The sequence below is a fragment of the Microcaecilia unicolor genome, chromosome 9, assembly GCF_901765095.1.
Source record: "Microcaecilia unicolor chromosome 9, aMicUni1.1, whole genome shotgun sequence".
NCBI classification, from domain to species: domain Eukaryota; kingdom Metazoa; phylum Chordata; class Amphibia; order Gymnophiona; family Siphonopidae; genus Microcaecilia; species Microcaecilia unicolor.
In genome coordinates this window covers 211,829,106-211,855,446 of record NC_044039.1, presented here as the reverse complement: position 1 = coordinate 211,855,446, position 26,341 = coordinate 211,829,106, and the positions used below count along the sequence as shown (strand labels likewise).

The 26,341-nt window shown below is 43.3% G+C and overlaps 1 protein-coding gene across 1 annotated transcript in view; it reads right to left on the bottom strand.

Moving 5' to 3' along the window:
* Positions 1-4,932: 4,932 nt before the first annotated feature.
* PTPN21 (protein tyrosine phosphatase non-receptor type 21) overlaps positions 4,933-26,341 on the bottom strand; it is a 145,174-nt gene continuing 123,765 nt past the window's right edge. Inside the window, exons 17-20 of the mRNA XM_030213742.1 lie at positions 19,958-20,086; positions 18,083-18,317; positions 11,901-12,061; positions 4,933-7,543 (exon numbers count right to left, since the gene is read on the bottom strand). Coding sequence (XP_030069602.1) covers positions 7,415-7,543; positions 11,901-12,061; positions 18,083-18,317; positions 19,958-20,086 — 654 coding nt within the window. The 3' untranslated portion in view covers positions 4,933-7,414. The remainder of the gene's footprint in view (positions 7,544-11,900; positions 12,062-18,082; positions 18,318-19,957; positions 20,087-26,341) is intronic.

The following is a 26,341-nucleotide window of genomic DNA, read 5'->3' as shown; positions in this document are numbered from 1 at the left end:
AGAGAGGAGGAAATCCATAGGGCAGTGATGGCGAACCTATGGCACGCGTGCCAGAGAGGGCAAGCAGAGCCATCTCTGTTGGCACGCGCGCTGTCGCCAGGGGTGTAGCCACGGGCGGGCCTGGATGGGCCCGGGCCCAGCCACTTTCCCTCCAGGCCCACCCACCCAACACCCCCTCACATGTCCTCCCCACCGGCGCTGATTACCTCCGTCGAAGTGGCCGCATCTTTGAAGGCCCTGCCTGTCTCTTGCCTTCCCTTCTTGAGTTTGTTCCCTCAGAGTCAGTCCCACCTTCTGACATAATTTCCGCGAGGGCGGGTCTGACTCTGAGGGAACAAACTCACAAAGGGAAGGCTAGAGATCGGCAGGGCTTTCAAAGACGCGGCCGCTTCGATGGAGGTAATAAAAAAGATTTACATGCAGGGCATGGATGGGAGCGGGAGGGCAGGGGAGAGAACAGAATTGCTGAGTATGGATGGATGGATGGATGGAGGGGAGGGCAGGGGAAAGGAGGGTTGCTGGACATGGGGGGAGGGCAGGGGAGAGAGGAGGGTTGCTGGACATGGACGGATGGAGGGGAGGGGAGAGAAGGGAAGACAGGAAGGAGATGCACATGGATGGCGGGGGAAGGGAGTTATGAGCATGCATTCAACAGCAAAAATCACATTAATTATTCAAAAGCATGCCAAATGCTTTTAAAGTTCTGTTATTCAGGTTAAATTGCCCTGTTGGCACTTTGCGATAAATAATTAGATTTTGGGTTGCTGTTTGGGCACTCGGTATCTGAAAGGTTCGCCATCACTGCCATAGGGGAAAGGAAAATTTGAATAGTTAAGATTTTTGGCAGTGCACCAAAATATGCTACAAACGTTACAGGCTCCACAACTTTAACAAAACTGTAATTTGTCAATGAGAATGGTTTTGAAAAGACAGAGCTACCATACATGTACCCATCATGGTGGGATGTTAAAAAATACATTAAAAAAATTCAAGGACGACCCTGCAAAGGAGATGAAGGATGCTGTGACATAAAGGAGCAAAGCTTCTATTCCTGTGATATCAAAATGCCTACTGACTAATTGGCATAGTAGAGTGGAGACCTACTGCATGCAGAAAATATACCACAGATAGCTGGGGCAAATGTGCTTCCAAATTATAGCTTAATGTTGTAAACAAACCAATCTGCTAGCCTGAATCTGGTGTCACCTCAGGTACTACAATCTGATGCCTCGGAAAAGACAATAACAGCCAAATAGAATTACAAAACAGTTAAAAAGACAGTCTAATTCTATATGTTCACTGTTTTATTATAAACCAAAAAAATTACTCCACAGCTTGTCATCTGAAATGTGAAATGAGGCATAACATTTTGATAAACCTGGTAGTTCAGATATTTGGGGCTTTCCAACCTGTCCTTCAGACCCCCAATAGAGTGGGATTTTCTGGATATTCACAGTGAATATGCAGAAGATATCTGAACACACTGGTAACCCAGACCATCCAACTGACAATGTTGTCACTAGAGCAGGTTTGGGAACCCCTGTATTTTCCTTTATGCACAACTAAATTGGTATCTGTTTCCTTCCTATAGTATCCCAGTCTCTAACAATTCCTGATCTGTTATTTCAGCTTCTTTGTTGTTCATTTTACCTTGAGGACATTTCCCAGGATTTGCCTTTTTTTAAAAAATGTCATCAAGCAAGGTTATTTCCAAATTTCTTTTGAGGTTTTTCCAAAAGGGGATCATCCCATAAAGAGATCTAAGAAGATTAACAGTTATCCATGACTTTCTGCTAATGGTACAGGGACAATTCTGGGGACAATTTTAGTATACGTGCCCTTCACTGCAACCTGTCGAAGGTAAAGGTCAAATGAGAGAAGCTCGCATCTTGGAGACAAATGCGTGGTTGGTGCCGACGAGAGGGCTTTGGTGTCGTAGACCATGGAATGATTTTCCAAGAGGTACTGAGCGGTGATGGTGTCCATCTGTCAAGGAAGGGAAGGAGTGTCTTCAGCAACAGGCTGGCTAAAGTATTAAAGAGGGCTTTAAACTAAAATTGATGGGAATGGGTATAAAAGGCCACAAAGCCATAATTAACCCCAAGGAAGGCAGGACATCTAATACCTTTATAGAGGTGAATAAAAAGAATAAAATCTGGCGAGCCTTGTATACCAATGCCCGTAGTTTGGGAAACAAACTTCTAGATCTTGAGGCTACAACGATGGAAGCGGACTTGGATTTAATGGCAGTCATGGAGACATGGTTCACGGAGAACCATGACTGGGATGTTGCTATACCTGGCTATGATCTATTCAGGAAGGACAGGGTAGGAAAAAAGGGTGGAGGTGTGGTATATGCTAAGAATGATATCCAAGTGACAGAACTGCAGGACATGTTGGGTATGGAAGAAGTGCTGTGGGTTAAACTGGAAAGAGGGAAAGGAAAATGTATCTACCACTGCAATTTCCCCACCCCTAGCTGTCTGTCCAATTTAGATTGTAAGCTCTGTTGAGCAGGGACTGTCTTTTCATGTTAATTTGTACAGCGCTATGTAAGTCTAGTAGCGCTATAGAAATGTTTAATAGTAGTAGTAGTAGTAGTAGTAGTGATATACAGACCACCCTCACAGTCGGAGGAAATGGACAGGGACTTAATTGAAGACATCTGCAAGATAGCTAGGAAAGGGGAAGTACTACCAATAGGTGACTTCAATATGCCGGATGTTGATTGGGGTGTCCCAGCTTCGGGGTCGTCTAGAAGCAAAGAGCTCTTAGATTCCCTACAGGAAGAATTGTTCCGGCAGTGGGTGACGGAACCGACGCAGGATGGAGCTGTTCTGGACCTGGTGCTTACAAATGGAGAGTACGTTTCTGACGTCAAGGTGGCGGACCATTTGGCATCCAGTGATCATCGTATGGTATGGTTCAATATTAAAACAGAAGAGAGGGCTCATTCGAGATTGCAGGTCCTGGATTTCAAAGGAACTAACTTTGCCGAGATGGGGAAATTTCTCAAGGAACAGCGGGATGGGAACAGCTGAAGGATGCAGAACAGCAATGGACAAGACTGAAAGGAGCTATATTAAAGGCAACTAATCTTTATGTTAGAAAATTACATAAAAGTAAGAGGGAAAGAAGGCCTCTCTTGTACTCGAATGTAGCAGCTGAAAAGATAAGGAGAAGGAGGCTAGCCTTTGCACGTTACAAGATGTCTCAGAAAGATGAGGAGAGGAGAGAATACCTAAATAAGCGAACAGAAGCTGGAAAAGCTATCAGGAAAGCAAAGCGGCAAATGGAGGAAAAGATAGCTAATATGGTAAAATTGGGGGACAAGACCTTTTTCAGATATGTAAGTGACAAGAGGAGAAGGGCCATAATAGCATTGTGAGGCTCAAAGCTAAGGGAGAGAAATATATGGAAGATGATAAGGATAAAGCTGAACTGCTTAACGATTATTTCAGCTCTGTGTTCACAAATGAAAGACCGGGGGTAGGGCTGCAGAAAACAAAGGCTAAAGGCGATGGATGTATGGTAGACCAAGATCTGTTTACGGAGGACTGTGTTCGTGAGGAGCTCGCCAAACTAAAAGTAGACAGAGCGATGGGGCCTGATGGGATACACCCGAGGGTGCTTAAGGAACTCGGAGAAGTTCTGTCGGCTCCGCTGATGGACCTCTTCAATGCTTCCTTAGATACTGGAGTGGACCTGGCGGACTGGAGAAGGGCGAATTTGACATGGTTCCGCACAGGCGACTGATAAATAAATTGAGTGCCCTCGGTATGGGACCTAGAGTAACGGATTGGGTTAAAAATTGGTTGACTGGTAGGAGACAGACGGTAGTGGTAAATGGAGCTTGCGCTGAAGAAAAGGAGGTCGTCAATGGAGTACCGCAAGGATCGGTCCCAGGGCCGGCTCTTTTTAACATCTTTGTGAGCGATATTGCGGAGGGGCTGCCTGATAAGGTTTGTCTCTTTGAGGATGATACTCAACTCTGCAACAGGGTGGACACCCCAGAGGGTGTGAATAACATGAGGAAGGACCTAGCAAAGCTAGAGGAATGGACCGATATTTGGCAACTAAGGTTTAATCCCAAAAAATGCAGGGTCATGCACTTGGGTCGCAAAAATCCGAGGGAACGGTACAGTATAGGGGGTGAAGTGCTTCAGTGTACGAAGGAAGAGCGGGACTTGGGGGTTATTGTGTCTGATGACCTTAAAGCTTCCAAACAGGTAGAAAAAGCGACGGTCAAAGCCAGAAGGATGCTTGGGTGCATAAAGAGAGGCCTGACCAGCAGAAAAAGGAGGTGATAGTGCCATTGTATAAGTCTCTGGTGAGGCCCCATTTGGAGTACTGCATGCAGTTCTGGAGACTGGACCTACAGAAAGATATAAACAGGATGGAGTCGGTCCAGAGGGCAGCTATGAAATTAGTAAGCGGTCTTGAATGCAAAAATTATAGGAACAGGCTTATGAACCTCAACATGTATACGCAGGGAGAGAGGAGACATGATAGAAACGTTTAAATATCTCAAGGGCATTTATGTACAGAAAGAGAGCCTTTTTCAAATGAAGCAGAGCTCTGGAATGAGGGGCCATATGACAAAGTTAAGAGGGAACAGGCTTAGGAGTAACCTAAGGAAGTATTATTTCACAGAAAGGGTGGGGGAGGCGTGGCATGGCCTCCCGGTGGAGGTTGTGGAGTCGAGGACTGTGTCAGAATTTTAAAAGGCATGGGATAAGCATGGGAGACCGCTTAGGAACAGGAAGAATTAGGGGTTACAGAGGATGGGCAGACTTGATGGGTCATATGGCCTTTATCTGCCATCATATTTCTATAAAGTCAGGCCTGGGAGTCACTGGCAACATAAAGAGAGAGGTCTAGACTGAAAACACTGAGGTACAATTGGGGGGGGGGGGGGGGGGCGGAAAGAAGACTAGGAAAGAGTAAAGGTGCGATACTGGGTTTCAAATGTCTACCCAGTTGTTACCCATCTCTCCTGAGGTCCATGCCTGTCCTTTCCCCAATATTTCAAGTCACTAAGAGAGCCAGACAGTGGTGCCCCTCTGCAACTCCAAAAAGGAAACTTTCTCTCCTCAGCCCTCTCTGTGATTTGGGTTGTTCTATGTGGGCAATTAGATTTAGATTTAGCATACACCTCCTTCAGTGGGAGAGGTACAGTCAGGGTCTTCCCTGAGGGTTTACAACCTTGTACCTGAGGCAAAGGAAGGTTAAGCTACTTGTGAACAGATCAGGTAGAACAAAGTCAAGGAGGGCCTGGTCAGTGCTGAGGCAGACAAACACAAGCAGCATAGCAAAAACTGATTTATTAATAAAAGAACATTAAAGCCAAATATTGATTGTATTGCAAAAGGTCAAAAAGGCAGCTAACCCAGACTGTAGAGATGTCATTTGTTTTTTGTAGTATAAGCAGATTTGTGGCACCCCGTATGCAGGCAGCTGCCAAAACAAGGCCCTGTCGTTCTATGACTTTGTAAATAAATTACTGTTTGTGCCATACTGCCGCATTATTGACCAGGTTTTCCTGGTTCTACCTGATCTGTTCAACTTCAGTGCTTCCACGGCCTCCCTAGTACCCAGGTTAAGAGACTTGCGCAAGATTACAAGCAGCAGCAGTGGGATTTGAACCCTGGCTTCCCTGGTTCTCAGTCCTTTAGCTGAACCATTGGCTACTATATTCATTTGAAAAAATTGGTGTTCCCTGATTTACACAGTTTTGGGGGTAGAAAAAACCTTCTAGATTAATCTGTTTAACATACTGAAACCAAATAAACTGAGTCTTCTCTTATCCCTTTTACTACAGTTACCTGTGATAAGCAGAAGACAGATTACAAAGTGCAAACCTACTGCATACAAACTGAGAACACTTGGCATTGTAATTATAACTTTTTCCTTAAAAAAAATATTTCCGATAAGCCCCTTTAAACCTGTGCCTATTGTAAGAGCCGAGGTTCTTATGACAAAAGTCCTAATTTAACAGTTGTAGAAATGAATACACCTGCTTTTCATTCTGAAGGGCGACATTTGAGACTGACTTTTCCTTCCAGTTATGATTATTACAGAAACATTCCCAAAAACCTCCCTTCACCCCGTTTGATTCTTTGAATATCCTGATTGTGCAATTGCTCGAAAAAGGACTCATGCAACTTTTTAAATGATTAGGACCCACACAGCTAAGCAATCCTTCATGACACTTTTTAACACAAGATCTTGTGCTTGCTTAGGTCGATAGAAATTCCTAGGATTGCATATTTATCTCACTACAGATTTCCAAACTAATTTATGTTACCGAATTGTGTTACTTCCTATGCCCTTTCACATTGTTTTACACTCCCTCCCACACTTTTAATCTCACAATACAGATCAAATTCTCCTTCTTAAAAACAACTGTATAGATGTGTTAGTAATGGTTGCAGGTAATCTAAAATACAAAATTAACACTAAAATGTTAAGCTTGGTAAGAGCAGAGCAAAGTGCTTAAAACCTTATTTACATCCATTTAGATTTTAGCCAGTAAAATCAGACTTCTATTCTGTGCTTATGAATAATACTGATAACGTATATGCTTCAATCTTGAACCCTCCAGGGTTTCGACATGCAAAAACGCTGAAAACATGATGTTTCATTTCTGTCATTTCTGAAAATCTGTGCTTCTGTAAATGCATGTAGTTCTTTGAAAGTCAAAAATAAAACATTTTCTTCCTAAAAATATATGACTTCCATAAATATCTGAGTGCCTTCTGGATGCTGGTTCTAGAAATCAAACCAAACATGTGCTATTTAGAAAATAGACCACTGTATCAAATACAAAAAAATACATATATTGCGATTTGTAAGACCTTGGTATTCCCCAAGTGAATCTTTCCTATTTGAAGCCAGTTTCAAAAATAGATTCTTCTGAAAATCTTAAGAGAGCAACTCCAAAAGGTCTTGCACGATAAGGATTTCTTTCCTAGGAGCAAAAAAGTCCTCTTTGTAAAAGGTCCAAAGTCTTCTGTAAGTTGAGCCTTGACCTACCACAGCAAGCTTTTGCATCTTGCAACACCCAACTGAGTGTTTTATTTCATTTTGGCTAACATTTCTTAAATGGAACAATGGTAGATTGTTGAACTTGCTCAGAACCGTGTTGGTATCATTTACACTGGAAACACACAAGTGTAATAGTAGTAGTAATAATGCACGCTCGCTGATTTATCCTCTTTAAGAAAGTGAGTTTGCACTGATACTACAGAGAATGCTCCAGATTATAAAAACTGTCATACTGCACCTGAATCCAACACTCCACCCCACAAAACAGCAATGGGTGAATTGACTCTTGGCAAATCTGTTTCAACCAAATGCAGTGGGTTTTCTGTAAGTGCTTTCTAAGCCTGGGTCCCAGAGGAAGTGGTGAGGTTTAGATAAGCCTGGCGCTCTTCAGGAACTCAATGAGCACACTGTAAACAAAAGTGTACTGACAGATAATCTGCACTGTCATCATCCTCTGCTGCCTGAGAATGTCCAACACTCTGGGGATGTCCAGTATCTGAAGAGAAAAAAAAAGCAGGTATGCAACATGACGAAAGAGGAAGCAAAGTCAAGCTGAAAGACAGGTAAACAGCACAATGTATAGAACTGGGCACAGAGGAGGGAAGCAGGCAAAGCCCGCGATGCATTACGCACATAGCCAAAGAATGACACTAAACTGCATAATTTCAGAACCTCACACCTCTATAATGCTCTACAATTTCAAAGCTCAGAATAAAAAAATATATACAAGCACAATTTGGCACCTAAAGGTATGTGTTGATAATGAAACTACAGATCCCATCTTCAACAAACTCCGTAACAATCACTTCAGTGAACAAAGGAAAAACTTCAATTATTTAATAAATTTATTTTGTGTGCTCACAGATTTTCTTAAGGACTAGCACAGACCAACTTGCTCTAATATAATCCACAAGCTGCTAATCAGCACACTGTTATGTTTTTTTAGTATACGCCAAACCGTGCAAACTCCAACAAACTGAGTAAAAGTGTCCCCTACAGGGTGCCTTTAAGAAAAATGGGTAAAAAACAGCAACAGGCCCTTTTTAGGTTTTATGAGTTTTTTTCTTTTTCTTCTGCATGGAGGCAACTGGAAATTATAAAAGGTGTTCATTTTCAAAGCACAAACACATCTCAAAAGGCCCCCCCAAAACGTCCATCTGCCAAAAATAACCAAATAGCAATTTTGGAAAGGCAAAAAAAAAAAAAAAAAAGTCCAACACTGCAGCTTGTCCAAGCAGCAAATGAGCTTGTTGGGGGCAGGTAGGTGTGTTTTGGGCGGGACTACAGAGGGCCCAAAAAAAACAAGACATCCAACAGTGATAATCAAACGGGAAGAAATGTACAAATCTTAGATTTAGGACATCCTAAGTTAGACCTGTTTCAATCATGTCCAGGGTCAAAAAAGGTGCTCTGATTGAACAGTTGACCACTTCAGGGACTAAGGCATGACCCCTCCATAATTCCCCAATGGTTACTTGTCCTCCTACCTCTCCCCTGGAAAGGAAGACCAGGCTCTACGACAGCCTCAGGTATTACAGGCATTCTGACTAAAGCAGGAAGTATCAGGAACAGCCTAGTGGTCAGTGAAGTGGACTTGAAAGCAAGAGACTCCAGTTCAAATCCCACTCAATTTTTTTCTTTTTAATTGTGAGTCATCAAACAAAAATATACCTACTGTACCTAAATATATAAGCCACCTGCAAGCCTGAAAGCTACTGAACTGGTATACATTCAGGTATAATTGGTATTTTTCTGTTCCTGGAAGGCTCACAATTACAATATAAAAGACTTAAAGTGGGATTTGAACCAGGGTCCCTTACTTTAATGTCCACTGCACTAACCACTAGGCTACCCCTCTGCTCTGCCTGGACCTCTGTGTGGCCATTTTTCTCAAAATGATACCAGCCAGGCGTCCCTAGCCTTGCTTTTTTTTTTAACCATTCATAAGTTGGATATTTCATTTTGGAAAATAGCTATTCATTTCGGACATTGTCAGCACAAAAATGCCCATCTCACAGCCATTTTTGAACAGAAATCTGGACATTATCCCATTTGAAACTGGCTGTGAGGTGGAGTTGTTTTGCACATTATAAGCAGAATATCCCAATTTTGACAAATGACTTCAAAAATGTCACTCTATACACATTGACTGTACTGTGCAGCACAAGCAATGGGAACACTACACACATCCAGCCCCCACCCCTTGCAAAACAGAACAGGAAAACGCCACACAGCAATCACCTCCCTGTGAAACCTCACTCAGTCGCACTCCATGCTGTTCCTGCTCATGGGCCACAAACTGTAGGCATCGTTTGTTCAACTTACAGGGCAGTATTATATGAGGGAAGACAACTCCTGAGGCAGGCGAGAGGCTTTGTATGAGCTTTTCGGTTTTTTTTTTTTAATTAAAAATAAATAACAGACAAGTACAACACACTTGCTTGGGAAATAGTCTCAGGAGGAATACATAACTAAATTAAGTTGTATATATCTTTTGTAAGAGAACTTCAAAGGAACAATCCCCTCTTGGTTTTCTTTGCATTTTAGCTTGGGTATTTGTTTAAAAAAAACTTACAAATAAGGAAGTATTGTGTGTTATACTTTTCTTCGAAATTTCTTGTACATTGCCTGGATTAATGCGTTTGTTTGATTCTTTGCTTCACTTGTATTGTGCAAACTTTAATAAAGCCTTCCTGTTACATTTAAAAAAAAAAAAAAAAGGAGAGAACTTCAGAGGCAGGCAGGAGGCAGCCGAAAAGCGAATGCTTTTTGGAAACTTTTGTTAAGACAACTCCAGAGGCTTATATAAGCACAGATAGTACATGGCTCCAAGATCTTTGCCTCCCATCTACCGCATACTATCGACTCTCCACTGTATCCGTTCATGGAGGTATCAAAGTGTGGGTCCTAGTACTTTTGGCCTTCTTGACAACCACCAATGAGTGGTGTGAGAAATGTTGCTTTTTGAATCCAGGACCACTCTGGACTTCTTATTTACTGGGCACACAGAGGCAGGAGGTTTCCAACACGCTCATTTGTGCATCTTTCAGGATCTTGTAAATGGAGAATGCTGTATCTCTTTTGGAGGGTCATTGAATTAGAGGATGTTCAACATTTCTGCCCTGCGTTTCTCCTCCTCATATAACTGAAATGGAAGAGCTATTTTCTTGATAAAATCAGTGAAGGAGAGGTCCTAAGTGGGGAACTCTCTCATTTCCTGTGGAGGAGAGGAATCAGATGAGCAACAAGACGAACCCTCCTCTTCAGAGAAATCTGCTAGTTCCTACTGGAAACCCCAAGACTCAGAAAAACATTCCAGTAGGAAGATCTGATTGTGTGTGCTTGACTAATGGTCAAATTCTAATAAATGTGAGTACCTATTGACCACTGGGGCCTAGACTTTGATGTTGATCGACATCTCAGGAACTCTTCCTCTCCCAAGGTACTTGAGATTGACACTGAAGTGGTTAATATCAGTTCCAAGGCTAACTTGAAGCCTTAGCATTGATGTAAAACCTTCAGGCACCTCACGGGTCAGAGGAGTCAACATGACCTCCCTCAGCCCCAAGGTTGATGTCACCAGAACATGGAATCGAGCCAAATGTCAGTTGAACTATTCTTCCTCAAAGACAACTGATGCCAATGCCAAGTAGGACACAGTAGGAGAGGCCGCATCCTGCTGCACCACCTTAGCAGTATTAGTGGCCTAGACCTTAACCCCTGAAGTCTGACATGCCCCCTCTAACATGGAGGATAAAGCCTGCCTCATACCTCAATCTTTGATTCTGAGGTGCTTGGCAGCCATATCTGAGCACTCTCAACATTATTTTCTGATGAGGACTGATATTGATGTTTCTTCACCTCAGCTTGATGCTCAACCATCAGTTACTTTCTTCAGGCAAGTATTGGCTGATGACTGATCCCAATGGCTTCTTATCGAAGCTCATTCAGGGATATCAAGTTCACCTTCTCCTTGATGCCAATGCATCCACTGGGTTCTTCAAGTCCAATGCTGATGATCTTGGATCAAGTTCTTAAGAACTGGAGAGTCTTTTGGTTTTGCTCTTCAAAGCCATGAAGCCCTCTTTGAGTCATCTGCACTTACAGGCTTTGTGATCTGGACCTATGTACTACATGCACCAGTTATGAGTACTTGCTCTGGTCTTGCCACACTGCCTGCACTTTTTAAAGTCACTGGGTGCTTCTTTTTATGATCTGTCACTGAAAATACGGCAGGGGCAATATCCAATTAATTGATTTTCAATGAAAAACAAAAGCCCAGCTGAGCTAGCAAAGCATAGAGAAAAGAGGTGGACATGAAAAGAAGAAAGACTTGCAACAGTCAAAAACTTTAACCGAGGAGACTAGAGGGGAGAGGTGACCTACGTGTATTAAACAACAACAACAAAAAACCCTGTAAAATATAACCAAATTATCACAAAAATGGATCTGCTGATGGGAATATGTTTTCTAGCTCAGTGAAAAAAAAAACAGAACTGAGGCAGCCCTGCACAACAATGGAGAGCAAAAACTCCTGCAAAGGTGAACTTAAACTACTGCAACAGTGTAAACCTGTAAAGCTAGGAAAAGCTTTCATGTTCAGGGCTCGGTCACATGACATCACCTACCTGTGTGGGCTTGATATCCTGCTTGCCCTTGGAGAAAAAGATATACTGAAGTGTGCAGAAAGGTTCATTCTCTGGTACAGTGCGGTACACTTGCTCCACCTACAAAATTCATTGTTGCAGACATATAAAAGCCAACGTATCCAAAATACTGGTCTTGGCTCCCTCTTCACACTGATCATGCTTTTGGGAAGATAGAGATTCAGAGGGTTGGTTAATTAAAGTTACCTCATTGTGTTCCAGACAGGCGATCATGATTTCAGACAGAATAATCACACCTGTCCTTCCAACACCAGCACTGCAGTGAACAATGACAGGAGGATTTGGGCTCTTGGGATCCAATGTGCTATTTGTGTGACGGCGCACTGATTGGATCTCCTCCAGGTAAGCTATGGTTAAAAATAATAAAGTAGGTATGGATAAAGCAGAACAATGCAAGTTGATCAGCATGCAGACTATAAACACACACTAGCAATGGTCAGCATTACAGTAACACAGTGGCGTTCCTGGGGGGGGGGGGGGGGGGTACGCCCCAGGTGTACGCCTCTGGGGGAGGGGGGGTGTGCTCGTTCCATGCTCCCTCTGCCCCGGAACAGGTTACTTCCTGTTCCGGGGCACAGCGGGAGCATGGAACGAACGAAGGACAGGTGCGTGCGGCCCCCCCCCACCCTGAGCGGCGTGCACCCGGGGGGGGGGGGGGGGGGTTCTTTCGCGCGGGGGGGAGGGGGGGGCAGGGCCCCCCCTAGGAACGCCACAGCAGTAACATGCTTGTATTTTCCTTTTATGAAACTGCTTTTCCATAAAAGGTGTCCCAGGTGAAACACATTCTGCACTGCGTGCATCGATGAATCCCTGCCAGGTGCACTTACAGATTCTAATTAATCTCAAATGTATTACTGGGTCATGAAACCTGAGAAGTAGAGCAGTGTGGTTCTATGTGAACACTACATTTATCAGAGATGAACTGAGTTTAATTCCCACTTCAGGCACAGGCAGCTCCTTGTGACTCTGGGCAAGTCACTTAACCCTCCATTGCCCCATGTACGCCGCATTGAACCTGCCATGAGTGGGAAAGCACAGGGTACAAATGTAACAAAAATAAAATAGATACTATTGGAGATTCTACATGGAATGTTGCTATTCCACTAGCAACATTCCATGTAGAAGGCTGCGCAGGCTTCTGTTTCTGTGAGTCTGACGTCCTGCACGTCAGACTCACAGAAGCAGAAGCCTGCGCGGCCATATTGGTGGAATAGCAACATTCCATGTAGAATCTCAAATAGTAGCAACAGTGGAGGAGTGGGCTAGTGGTTAGGGTGGTGGACTTTGGTCCTGGGGAACTGAGTTTAATTCCCACTTCAGGCACAGGCAGCTCCTTGTGACTCTGGGCAAGTCACTTAACCCTCCATTGCCCCATGTAAGCCGCATTGAGCCTGCCATGAGTGGGAAAGCGCGGGGTACAAATGTAACAAAAATAAAACAGATACTATTGGAGATTCTACATGGAATGTTGCTAGTGGGACTCTGAGCAAGTCACTTAACCCTCCATTGCCCCATGTACGCCGCATTGAGCCTGCCATGAGTGGGAAAGCGAAGGGTACAAATGTAACAAAAATAAAATAGATACTATTGGAGATTCTACATGGAATGTTGCTATTCCACTAGCAACATTCCATGTAGAAGGCTGCGCAGGCTTCTGTTTCTGTGAGTCTGACGTCCTGCACGTCAGACTCACAGAAGCAGAAGCCTGCGCGGCCATATTGGTGGAATAGCAACATTCCATGTAGAATCTCAAATAGTAGCAACAGTGGAGGAGAGGCCTAGTGGTTAGGGTGGTGGACTTTGGTCCTGGGGAACTGAGGAACTGAGTTCGATTCCCACTTCAGGCACAGGCAGCTCCTTGTGACTCTGGGCAAGTCACTTAACCCTCACCATTGCCCCATGTAAGCCGCATTGAGCCTGCCATGAGTGGGAAAGCGCAAGGTACAAATGTAACAAAAATAAAACAGATACTATTGGAGATTCTACATGGAATGTTGCTACTATTGGAGATTCTACATGGAATGTTGCTAGTGGGACTCTGGGCAAGTCACTTAACCCTCCATTGCCCCATGTACGCCGCATTGAGCCTGCCATGAGTGGGAAAGCGAAGGGTACAAATGTAACAAAAATAAAATAGATACTATTGGAGATTCTACATGGAATGTTGCTACTATTGGAGATTCTACATGGAATGTTGCTATTCCACTAGCAACATTCCATGCAGAAGCCTGCGCGGCCACACTGGTGATCTGCAAGGGCTGACTTCTACATGGAATGTTGCTACTATTGGAGATTCCACATGGAATGTTGCTATTCCACTAGCAACATTCCATGTAGAAGCCTGCGCGGCCATATTGGTGGAATAGCAACATTCCATGTAGAATCTCCAATAGTAGCAACAGTGGAGGAGTGGCCTAGTGGTTAGGGTGGTGGACTTTGGTCCTGGGGAACTGAGGAACTGAGTTTAATTCCCACTTCAGGCACAGGCAGCTCCTTGTGACCCTGGGCAAGTCACTTAACCCTCCATTGCCCCATGTAAGCCGCATTGAGCCTGCCATGAGTGGGAAAGCGCGGGGTACAAATGTAACAAAAAATACAAAAATCCAGGCAAAATGATAGCAGTGGGTACATGGATCCCTTGCCTCAAAAGTACTGTGCTCTAAATCTTAGCCACTGCCACCAGAAGCAGTGGTATGAGGAAAATGAAGTGCTCTGATTGGTGGCCAATTCAAGTATGGCTAATAAATTATTTTAAAATAAGTTTCCTAGAAAATATGAAGCAGAAATGACACTTTATGGATTTCTTCAGAGCTGTATGCCACGAAATGGCTAAGATTTGATGGTTACATAGCACCAGTTTGCAACCAAGCATTCTAAACACAGATTATCCACATGCTGAATAGTTGCTGTTTGCCAAATAAACGTTCTTATGAAGACAAAAAAATTCCTTTAGAACACAGAAAAGTATACAGAAATTTAAACAGCGAGTAATGTGTGCGAGTAATTCTGAGACTTTGCCAAGTTTTTCAGAGCCTGCTATTACTAAACCTCTCATGAAAGTACCGTAAAATGTAGACAGAAAAAAGGGTTGAAGAAGTTTACACTTGAAACTTTTCAACAGTTGTGCTAATCAAAGCTTCAGCCCTGGCTACTGTTCATTTATGCCATCTTTCAGATTTATAATAAGAGAGAAATTTATCCTTACCTGTTTAATTCTTTTCATCGAATCCTCCTACATCAGTCCAGATGTGTAGGGTTTATGACAGCAGATGGAGACAGAGGACAATTATTTTTCAGCAACATCATCCTTGGTATATAGGAGTGTTGAAGCCCAGGCACTTGCCAATATTTGAATATCAAGGCAAAAAGAACAGAGAAACCTGAACTAATATCTATGAAAATTGAAAAAAAAAAAAAAAGTCAATGCCCAGGTTTCCACTGGAGAGAGAAGGGAAAGTAGAAACTGAAACTGGCTTATGACAGAGTATCCTGAGATTTCCTCTATATAGAGATTGTGAGCCAGAACTGAGGAGCTCCCGATTCTAAGGACTAGCTATCAACAGTCATAGACATTTTGGGGGCCTAAGGTGGGAGGAAACAGGAGGTGGTGGTTCCAGACTGGTTTAGGAGAATTCAAGAAAAAGGATAACAAACATAAGAATACATTTCTCCTTCCTTATTATCCTGCTAGCCCAGACATAAGAACATAATAGCCATTCTGGATGAAACCAATGGTCCATCTAGCCCAAGTTTTATCCTGACTGATAGAAGAGTCACAGTTGGGTTTGTGAGGGGTCGCATAGCACCTAAGAAGATTCGGGTGATCTTGGTCTCTCTCGAAGAGGTAGATAGGTGGGGTTTGTCTTCGCTGAGAAGGCATTTGACTATGTTCTATGGTATTTTCTTTTTGATGTACTACATAGTAACATAGTAGATGACGACAGAAAAAGACCTGCACGGTCCATCCAGTCTGCCCAACAAGATAACTCATATGTGCTAATTTTGTGTATACTCTACTTTGATTTGTACCTGTGCTCTTCAGGGCACAGACCGTATAAGTCTGCCCAGCACCAGCCCCGCCTCCCAACCACCGGCTCTGGGACAGACCGTACAAGTCTGTCCAGCACTATCCCTGCCTCCCAACCACCAGTCCCGCTTCCCACCACCGGCTCTGGCACAGACCGTATAAGTCTGCCCAGCACTATCCCCGCCTCCCACCACCGGCTCTGGCACAGACCGTATAAGTCTGCCCAACGCTATCCCCGCCTCCCAACCACCGGCTCTGGGACAGACCGTACAAGTCTGTCCAGCACTATCCCTGCCTCCCAACCACCAGTCCCGCTTCCCACCACCGGCTCTGGCACAGACCGTGTAAGTCTGCCCAGCACTATCCCCGCCTCCCAACCAACGGCTCTGGCACTACATAAATATGGAAGAGATTCTTTTTTTCAGGAGTGCGGTTGGAATTTTTTTCTCGGATCCTAAGGCCACAATGTTAGTGAATAGGATACAGTCACAACCTTTTGATGTCTGTCGGGGCACGTGCGAAGGATGTACTTTATCGCCTCTTATTTGTCTTGATTTTGGACCATTTCATTAGGGACATATGACTGAACTGTGAGATTACAGGGGTACATTTTAATCATTCAGAGTTCAAGATTTCAGTGTTTGCTGATGATTTATTAGTCACATCACAACCCCTCAGAATTTGCTTACAGCTAATAAAGACATTTAGTGAATTTGGAGATTATTTTCCAGTTTCAAATTAAATTTTTCTAAATCCTTGGCACTGGCCTCTTCGAATGTGACATGGCATGACTGGATTGGCCAATTATCATTACAACAGGCACCATGGTCTTTTAAATATTGGAAGTCGGTGGTCAATGCTGGAACTGATTCTGTTTAATATATTTGTGAGAGATATTGCTGAAGGGTTAGAAGGAAAGGTTTGCCTTTTTACGGATGATATGAAGATTGCCAATAGAGTGGATACCATGGGAAGGAGCAGAAACCAAGTGTTAGAAGAATGGTCAAGGGTCTGGCAGTCTGGCAGTTAAAATTTCAAAAGTTCACAACACAAGCCCAACACTGGTTGAGTTTTTGAACACTTCTTTCAACGCACTAAGTGAAGTTTTTTTTCAGTCCTGTGATGGTGAGCCATGCTCGTGCCTTATAACTTTGGTTGGCTGGGTGGGGGCGGAATAGCTACTCCACTTTGCCAAAAATGCAATCACGATATTTTTTCATGCTTAGAGCGCTCACTGGGCTCTTCGATTCCATTCTCAGCGGCAGGTTTTCTCCTGGATCAGTTTAAGTTTTTGTGTTACAGGGCAGGGGTGGTCTCCAACTTATTTAAAAAAAAAAAAAAAAAAGCAGGCCTAACTGGTAAACAAGTTATAGTGTGTGGATGAGTATAGACCCTTGTCACTCACCAAAATATTACTTAATAACATACAACTTGAAACATCTCTTTGAGGAGAAGGAAAAGATTTCAGCTATACAGCTGCCTCTTAGTATTTAAGGCTAACTGGAATTGGCTATCATCAGTCACAAAACCTCCCCTACTGATAGTTTTATCATTTTAATTCATTCACTCATTTTTTTATCTTGTTTTTTATAATTATGCTAAAAATGTTCTTAGCTTCTTACAGCTAGCACCAATTTCAGTAGCTGACCTAAATTCTATTTAAGAAACAGCAACTTAACCTTTCCTAACAGCCCTTCAGCAATATCACTGACAAAAATGTTAAAAAGAACTGGTCCAAGAACCGAGCTCAACCAGTTTCTGAACTAGTCAGTCACTTTAAGGTCCACACTAACAGTGCTCAGTTTGCTTAGAGTAACCTATGTGGAACCCTACTGATAAATTTCCCAAGAAACACCTTAAGAACCTAATGCTCAGCCACTCCTGATCCAGGCATGAGGTATGTAAATTGAGAGATACTTCTCACTTCAGATATTTTTTTCAGATGAATGAATAACGTAAGATGTGAGAACTGATGGTAGCCAGAGTCGAAGTTTTGATGATATGCACTACTGCTCACAAGTTTCAGACTTGTGCTAACATAACTAACAAGTAACTTGTTTTTTTTTGCACATGGTCTCACTCTGCAGCCCCTACTGACTTAAGCGAGAGAGGCCCCACAATGAGTCTCTGCACATGGCCTCATATGTGTCACCCCTGAACAGAAATCTCATTTGTATCCATTACCACATGTCCAATATTTGTATATATTTTTGTGTATAAAGTACACTATTCTGGTAAAACAAGCTGTGAGAGGAAACTCTTTTTGAGCCCTCTCAAAATCTCTACACAGGCATGACACTACCCAGTATAGAACTGGCAACGTAGCATCACCAAAACATACCAAGAAATCCCTTCAAGTCTTGTGGGCAGCTGTGCTCTGGCCAGTCCATGTACTGTAGGTGCCACACAGTCCTCTCCTGGCCTGTCAGCAGGTGCTTGATCTTCAGGCCCGTTGTTGCATAGCAGCCAGAGTCCGTTCGGAATCGAGTGGTGATCTTAAATCTCCCATAGGTGACAGTGTTGTGCCTTGAGCCGAGCCGAGGCCAGTACCTAAAACTCTTCTCTCTTCCACCTTCCTTTAAAGCAAACCAATAAAATGCAGGTCACTGGAACATATCTACACCCTGGATTTCACTGACCTAAAAAGTTTTGCATTTTTAATTGTTCTGCAATTTGTAACTGTACGAGTGCAACCTGGTTCTGCCCAATGATTACTGCAAATGTTACCAGGGATAAATAGTTATTTTACAAGCCCTATTCATCAAATAAACGTTGAAATCCCAATTTTACAAAGCTAGAATTTACACATGTAAATCTGCATTATATGCATATGGCAAGGGGACGGTGTATTCTCCATTTGCACATCTATAAAGATTAGCATCAGGAATTACAACTGCTCCTGGGTTATATAGGCTTGTAGTGTTGCTCATTTTGGGCAGCACTCTACAAGAGAGATTAGGGGAGGTCGCATCTTTAATCCCTCAATGCCCCCTCCCCCCCCCCCCAAAAAAAACCCAATAGTGCTGAATGACTATGGGCTCTATACTTAACTGGGATCACTTAGAAGAGCAGATTTCCAAATATCAGACATACACGCTAAGATGTCAATTCAAAAAAGTATGGCAGCCACTTTAAACCAGCAGTTACACCAGATAGGAAAAGAGTGGGGTTCTTTCCTGCACCTGAAGAGACCACTAGAGCTTGTTAAGGTAGGCCTGAGGGGGGGCCTACTGATGATTGGGGGGAGGGGGGGCTAGAGGTAAGCAGGGGGACTCATCTTCTTTGGGGGTGGGGTGGTAGTCGGGGGAGCAGAGTGGACATTTTCTGTTTCAGCCGAAAATGCACCTGTATTTTTGGCCAAAACACGAACCTGGATTTTGGGCTGTTTCGGTGCCAAATCTGAAACTCAGTCGGCCTCTGGTCGTTAGTGCCAATTCTCAGCTAATTAATCTATTAAAGTTGGGTGCACACCTGACATTGTTCTATAACCTGTGCACACAATTTTATAGAATTAGGGGATAGTACTTTGGATGTTACAGGCACTATATTATCAGTGCTCCCAATGGAAACAGGGAAGTAACTTCCAGACCACAAAAAGGTAAGAGCACATTGTGGTCCCTATTCATTATTACACTGAGTAATGTGATATGTTGAGGATATATCTATGGGAAGAAAGGGACAGTTTCAATTCATTGTACACATTTTTGTTGAACACTACACCATTTAAGGTTTTATGAGGGTATCCAGTGTGAATTTCCAGGATATTTACCCTTTCCTACATGTCCACGGATCCCCTTTCTCAATGTCTATTTTTCTTGCACAGTTTGCTACTAACAGACTTTGGCCGTAATGAAGCTGGCTTAAAACGCTATCATTTCCCGCCAATGTTGTTGATTGACAATACGAGAAAGAATAAAAGCTTCAAACTTCTTATTGCAAATTAGCTGATCAAGAACATGAAAGTGGGTAAAAGAGATGGAGGAAAACAGACTAAATCAGGACGACAACAACAAAGACCCGGAAACATGGACAAAGCAGAGGCAAGCTAAGCACATAAAGAACTGGTAAACCAGAATTACCAGATGTCACAACTGAAGATGCCCCTCAATGATGATAAAAATTACCCATATAGCATTCTCTGCCATTCCCTCAAAATAGGCAACCTACCCCAGAGGAAAGAAGGCAGATCAAAGACCCCCCCCCCCCCCCCCCTCACCTCTTCTGCTGTCACCATTGCAATGATTGCAACGCCTTGTTCCCACACCATCTGCCAGAAGTCCTGACAAGTATTTTGCAAAGGCCCCTGTGTGGCAATATAATCCCAGTCAACCCCACCAACAGTGACCTAGAAAAGAGAAAAGGCAGTTAGTTTATTAATTTATTTGTTGGGCATGCATATTCAGAAAAAATCTGGGATAAGACACCAGCAGACAGCATATTTACTGGGCTTTATTAACCGTCTTTATGAAGAGGTTCACCCAAGGCGGTGTACAGCAGGTACAATTTAACATAAAACTTACAATTTTGTTAACAGCATAACAATAGTAAAATGAACAAATATAAAAATAAATATAATAAGGTAAACCTGAAAACAGCTGATAGGACTACCACGTAACAGTCAAAAACATACACAATTAACAGCACTGATGAAATTCAAACAGATATAATACGATGTCAACATAATATTAATGAAACACTAATAAGCATGGATTAGAGCATTCAAATGCTAATGCTTTTCTACAATATAGCCTGCCATGTAGCTGAAGGGCCAAGTGCATATATATAGATGGGGACAAAATAGGTAGTACAGCCTCTGTTGGGATAAATAGATGGGTGGCTAAAATCAAGGCAACTTCTTTGTACAGTTAAACAAGATATAAGGAACTGATCTAAGTTACAGAGTATGTAGAAAGCTAGTCTAGGTGTGGAATGAGTATAGTCAGTCCCAAGCCTTTAAATCCTCCTGTTCTTGTGTTTTATCTTGTTCTGTTCTCTAACAAAGTTTTCAGAGTGTTTGGAATGTTTTATTTTTCTGAAAGATATACTGTAAACCACTATGTTGGATTTTTGTCTTTTTTGAATGGTAGTATATCAAATTAATCTAAATATGTTACTCATGTCTTTATTTTTACAATAGAACACTACAATAAACCTGGTGATATCCTTCCTAAGATATGGGGTCGGATTAACACTATATTGGAACCCAAACAAACATACGTTTGTGGGCCCATACCAAAGTGTTACATCTGTGCTCACCTCGCCCTCTGGTGGCCAGAACCGGTGGCTGCTATGGACTATCACCCGTTCCAGACTTTAGCCCAGTCCAGTTCGGATCTTCCAGGCTGCTGGATTTGTCTGTCCTGTTTGACCCTGCACAGCTTCCGTAGTGGCCTAGTGATTGCTACAGCTGAGCCTCAGTTGCTGCTGGGCTTATTAGCCATTTGGAATCTCTCTGCCTTTGCATCGTCTAAGGTCCCTGGTATGTTGGTGCGTTGTGCACTTCTGCCTAGTTTGGTTTCTTGTTTGATTCTGCTGTTTGCCCAGACCCGGCTTGTTTCCTGGTTTTCTCTACTGCCTGCTGCCTGCCCTGACCCAGCTAGTATCCTGGTTTTCTCTTCTGTCTGCTGCCTGCCCAGACCCGGCTTGTCCTTTGGTTTACTCTTCTGTTTTATGTCTAGTCCTTGTCTGTTTGTGTCCTGGTGGCTGCTCTGCAGCTTTTAGTTCTGTCTTGTTATTCAGTGTTTTGTTCCCTGTTTTAGTGGCTGCTTGCAGCTTCCTGTCCTGTCCTTTAGCTTACCCTTTCCCTGCCTTGCTGTCCCTGTATATTCCTTTCCTCCCTGATCCTCAGTCCTGGTTCAGCCTAGTGGGTATCCAAGTCCTGCCTTGCCCAGTAAGTCCTGCCGGCCACCTGCAGCCAGGAGCTCAACTCCTGGTGAAAAGTGGCCAAGTGCAGGTGAAGTTTAAGGGTACCTGCTCTGCTTTAATCCTGCCTGTTTGCCTCTGCTGCACTCCAGTTCGGAGTTCCAGTCCTGTTCTGCCTAGTCTCCGGTGTGGGGTGATTTTGCCTGCCACTGCCGCTCTTCGGCAGTGGCCCAAGGGCTCACAAACCTAGTTCCTGTCTTGAAAACGTGACACAAAGACCCCATTCTCTCTCTCTCTCTCTCTCTCCCTCCTGCAGAGCCACTTTCACTCTCTCTCTCTCTGCCTGTCCCACCCCATCCTTTCCCAAGTGGGGGACTTCTATTCAGGCTTCTCTCACCAGGGTTTCCTCCAAAGCAGTTCACCTCTGGATTGTAGTAAAAGCCTAGTCAGAGAACCAGGAAAGCCAGGATTCAAATCTCCTCTCGTGGACACTCTTCGTGACCTTTGGCAAGCCAATTTTTAACCCTTCATACACTCAGGTAAAAATCTGATTGTTAAGCCCTGTTGTGCACAAATCTACCAACCGTATCTAAATTTATAACTTGCCTTGAGCTCATATTTGAACAGGTGAAGAATTAAATTCAAATTCTAATGCTTACAGAGCCTTCCTCCTGCACATAAACCAGGAGGGGACACTCTGCAACCTGTCAGTGCACACTGGTTTAGAGTCCTTACACTTACAACATGATCCCATACTCAAGAACAGCCTCTACAGATTTCCTGGGTTGCTTTGAAGAGATAAGTTAGGGAAGGATCTAAAGAGGAGTGAAGATCTAAGCAAGAGTGCAGAGAGACGGAATAGAGGCAGACAGGCAATGAGGGAAGGTTCAGTTATGTTTACCTAATAATTATCTTTCCTTGAATACTGTCAGACCAATCCAGACAAGTGAGGATACATCCTTCCCACCAGCAGATGGAGATAGTATTAAACTATTTGGCTTCTGTATACAGCCTGGTACAGCCAGGAAGTCCATCTGTATTGTGCCAAAGCGTAAGGACCATATGTCTTTCTGTTCTCCCAGGCAATACCTCCCATCAGGTGTTGATAATATTTGAGCAACAGCTCCTAAGGGAAAACATATTACTTCATCTGTCACCATGTCTCCGTGATCCAGGCTGAACCTTCTTAGATCCCGAGATAAGTTTGCATGCACTACCTCCATTTCTATACAAATCTATCTCATGCATATTCATTGTGGATATCCTGAAAACCTGACTCTCTACGTGTGTCCTGAGGAATGGAATGAGAGCATCTGCTGTAGACCGCCTCAAGTTTTTTTTTTTTTAATGTCCTTGGAGAGATATGGCCTCCAAAACTGAACACAATACTTCAAGTTGGGCTTCACCAAAGACTTGTACAGGGGCATCAATGCCGCCTTTCTTCTGCTGATTATGCTTCTATGCAGCCTAGCATTCTTTTGGTAACAACCACTGCTTTGTCACATTGTTTCATTGCCTTGATATCCTCAGACACTACCATCTCAAGGAAGTGTGTGTGTTTGTGGAAGTAAGTGGATGTGTGTGTGGAAGTAAGTGAATGTGTGTGTGCGTGTTGGTGCATACTGCTCTCTTGGATTTCTACACCACAACTGCATCACTTTGCTCATCTTTCCATTAAAATGTAACTGCAAACATTACATATGGAGAAAAAAGTGAGGAAGTTGAATGAGGATACCAAATATGTTTATTCACATAAAAAATGACAAAATTTTCATAAAAATGACCCGACACGGCCGTGTTTCGGCCCAAAAGGCCTGCCTCAGGGGTCTCCACAACCTCGGAGAGTGTGGCTTGAAGTATGTGCTCCAAGGTGAATGATAAAATAAAATTCTCTTGGGTCTCCTCTCTTCTAAAAAAGTTTTTTTTTAAATTTTAGAAAAAGGAAGAACGGAACAGGCTCGTTAAACTCCTCTGCAAAACGACGTGTGCATCTTGTCCACTCCGCTGCAAACCTTGGTGTCATCCACAAAAAGCAAACGTTTTCTTCTAACTCTTCAGCAAAGGTTGCTCACAAATATGAATGCAATCGGCCCCAGTACTGATCCCTGAGGCACTCTGCTACTTATCTTTCTTTCCTTTGACTAAATTCCATCTACCACCACCCTTTGTCATCTGTTGGTCAACCAGTTTTCAGTCCAGTTCACCACTTTGTGACCTAACTTTAGCCTTCTGTGTTTAGTCGTGAGCCTCCTATGTGGAACCGTACCAAAGGCCTTACTGAAATCCAAGTAGACTACATCTAGTCCATGTCCACTATCCAATTCTCTGGTTACCCAGACAAAGAAAATCAATCAGATTGTTTGGCATATTTTCTTTTGGTAAAACCATGTTGCCTTGGACCTAATCCACTGGATTCCAGGAAATTAACTATCCTTTCCTTGAGCAGAATCTCCACTATCTTTCCAACCACTAAAGCAAGGCTTACCGGCATGTAGTTTCTACTACTACTACTACTTAACATTTCTAGAGCGCTACTAGAGTTACGCAGCGCTGTACAGTTTAACAAGAAGAATAGTCCCTGCTCAAAGGACCTTACAATCTAAAGGACGAAATGTCAAGTTGGGACAGTCTAGATTTCCTGAATAAAGGTATAGAGGTTAGGTGCCGAAGGCGACATTGAAGAGGTGGGCTTTGAGCAAGGATTTGAAGATGGGCAGGGAGGGGGCCTGGCGAATGGGCTCAGGGAGTTTATTCCAAGCATGGGGTGAGGCGAGGCAGAAAGGGCGGAGCCTGGAGTTGGCGGTGGTGGAGAAGGGTACTGAAAGGAGGGATTTGTCTTGAGAGCGGAGGTTACGGGTTCTCACGTCTTCTCTGTCTCCATTTTTGTGAACGGCCACATCTGCTCTTCTCCAATCCTAAGGAGCCTGTCCCTTGTCCAAGGATTTATTAGACAAACCTTTAACAGAACCTGCCAGAACCTCTCGGCTCACTGAAGATTCTGGGCTAGATCCCATCCAGCTCCATGGCTGTTCTTAAACACTTTCTTCCATGAACAGTGCGATATCAACTTCATTCTCATATTTATCTTTATTAGCTGACCGAGATCCCACACCTGGATTTTCTTCCATGAAGACAGAAGTATTTGTTAAATACATTCACTTTTTCTTCATCACTCTCCACCATAGCAGTTCACAACATCTTTCAGTCTTACGATTCCATTCCTAGACTTCCTCCGTTCAATAATGTACCTAAAAAGAGTCTTGTGAACTTTATGTTAACTATAATAGCTGAGCACGTTGGGGCTTTAACACCACGTTTAGGGGGGCTTTAACACCACGTTTAGGGAGGCTTAAAAGGTTAACTTGTTCTTTCGTGGTCACATTAGTGACCTGATGCTTGAATTAATGCTAGTCTAAGTACTGTTACAAGACAAACTAGTCAGTCTTCCTATACTTTTGTTTACAGACGTTTGTGCAGTCAAATGTTTACCTAGTAATGCAGTAAAAAGAGAATGAGGTGCTTCACATACTTTTGCAACTCATTATCACAGATCTTGTCAAACTGGCAGTACTGCTCTCATACAGTACCCATGCTGTGATGCTTGAATTGATTGTCTACCTAAGTAAAGTTAGGGCTGAAAACTAATGTCAAACAGAGCTGGAACCAGCTACCTAGCAAGCCTCCATCTTTCTTAGAGAAATGCAGCACAGATTATTCAAGTTCTTACCTGGACTTCCACCTACCTGTTCCCCACAACCTTACTAGTTTAAAGGTGCTGCATATCCATGGGAACCACCTTTTGTTCCTTGTTGTAGGTTGACCTCTATCCACTGCTTGAAAGAGGGTTAAGTGGGCCGGGTCCATCCCTCTCTTAAAGTAAATGATGGCTGTACTGCTGCTTCAATAGGAAGCCCTGAACCCCACTGCCTCTTGGGACTTGACCAGAGCCTGATGCCATAGCTCCAGAGTTCCCGAGTCTCTTGCTCTATAAGGCAGAAGGGATCTCAATGCACCAGATCAGAACAGAGCGCTCCAACGCTGGCTTCCCTGCAACCTTTTCACTACCTTTGGCCTCCACTGTGGAAGCTGTTCTTCATTGCTGCACCAATCTATGCATTTGTCCATCTGCTGGTGACCGAGAATACAGACTTCCTACCATATGCAGAATCTGTATTCAGAAGCCAAAGAGTTTAGCTCTTTCTCCGTCTGCTGGTGGGAGGGATGTATCTGCACTTGTCAGGATTGGTCTGGCAAGCATGAAATGGGGCTTGGGTGGAGACTGGAGCATTATGGAAGGGAAGAGGGAAACAGAACAGGTCTACTGCTAGGGATGATGACTATTAGCAAATTACAGACAATTTTATTACCAATTTATTTCAACTGTTTTTATTGATGATTCAACATTATAAACATTTTAACATTGCCAATACTTCTATTATTGAGCATTATAAGTAATACAGCATATTAACTTGTATACAGCAATAAATTCCATCATCAATAGTTTTATGCATCTTCCCCTGGTCTCTTTGCCTACCCTCCCAAACATGCTCATTAACAGCCAAACGTACATTTAAGGAGGGGGTGTTTTGTTAAATATACATCACAGTCATCTTTTATATTCCCCCCTCCTTCTCCCCTTCCTTCTTCTCTCCCCACCCTCTCCCCCCTGCTATTCATTAATAATTAAATTGTGCTTATGAGTTCAGGTAAGTGTACCATTATTCTATAATATTATCAA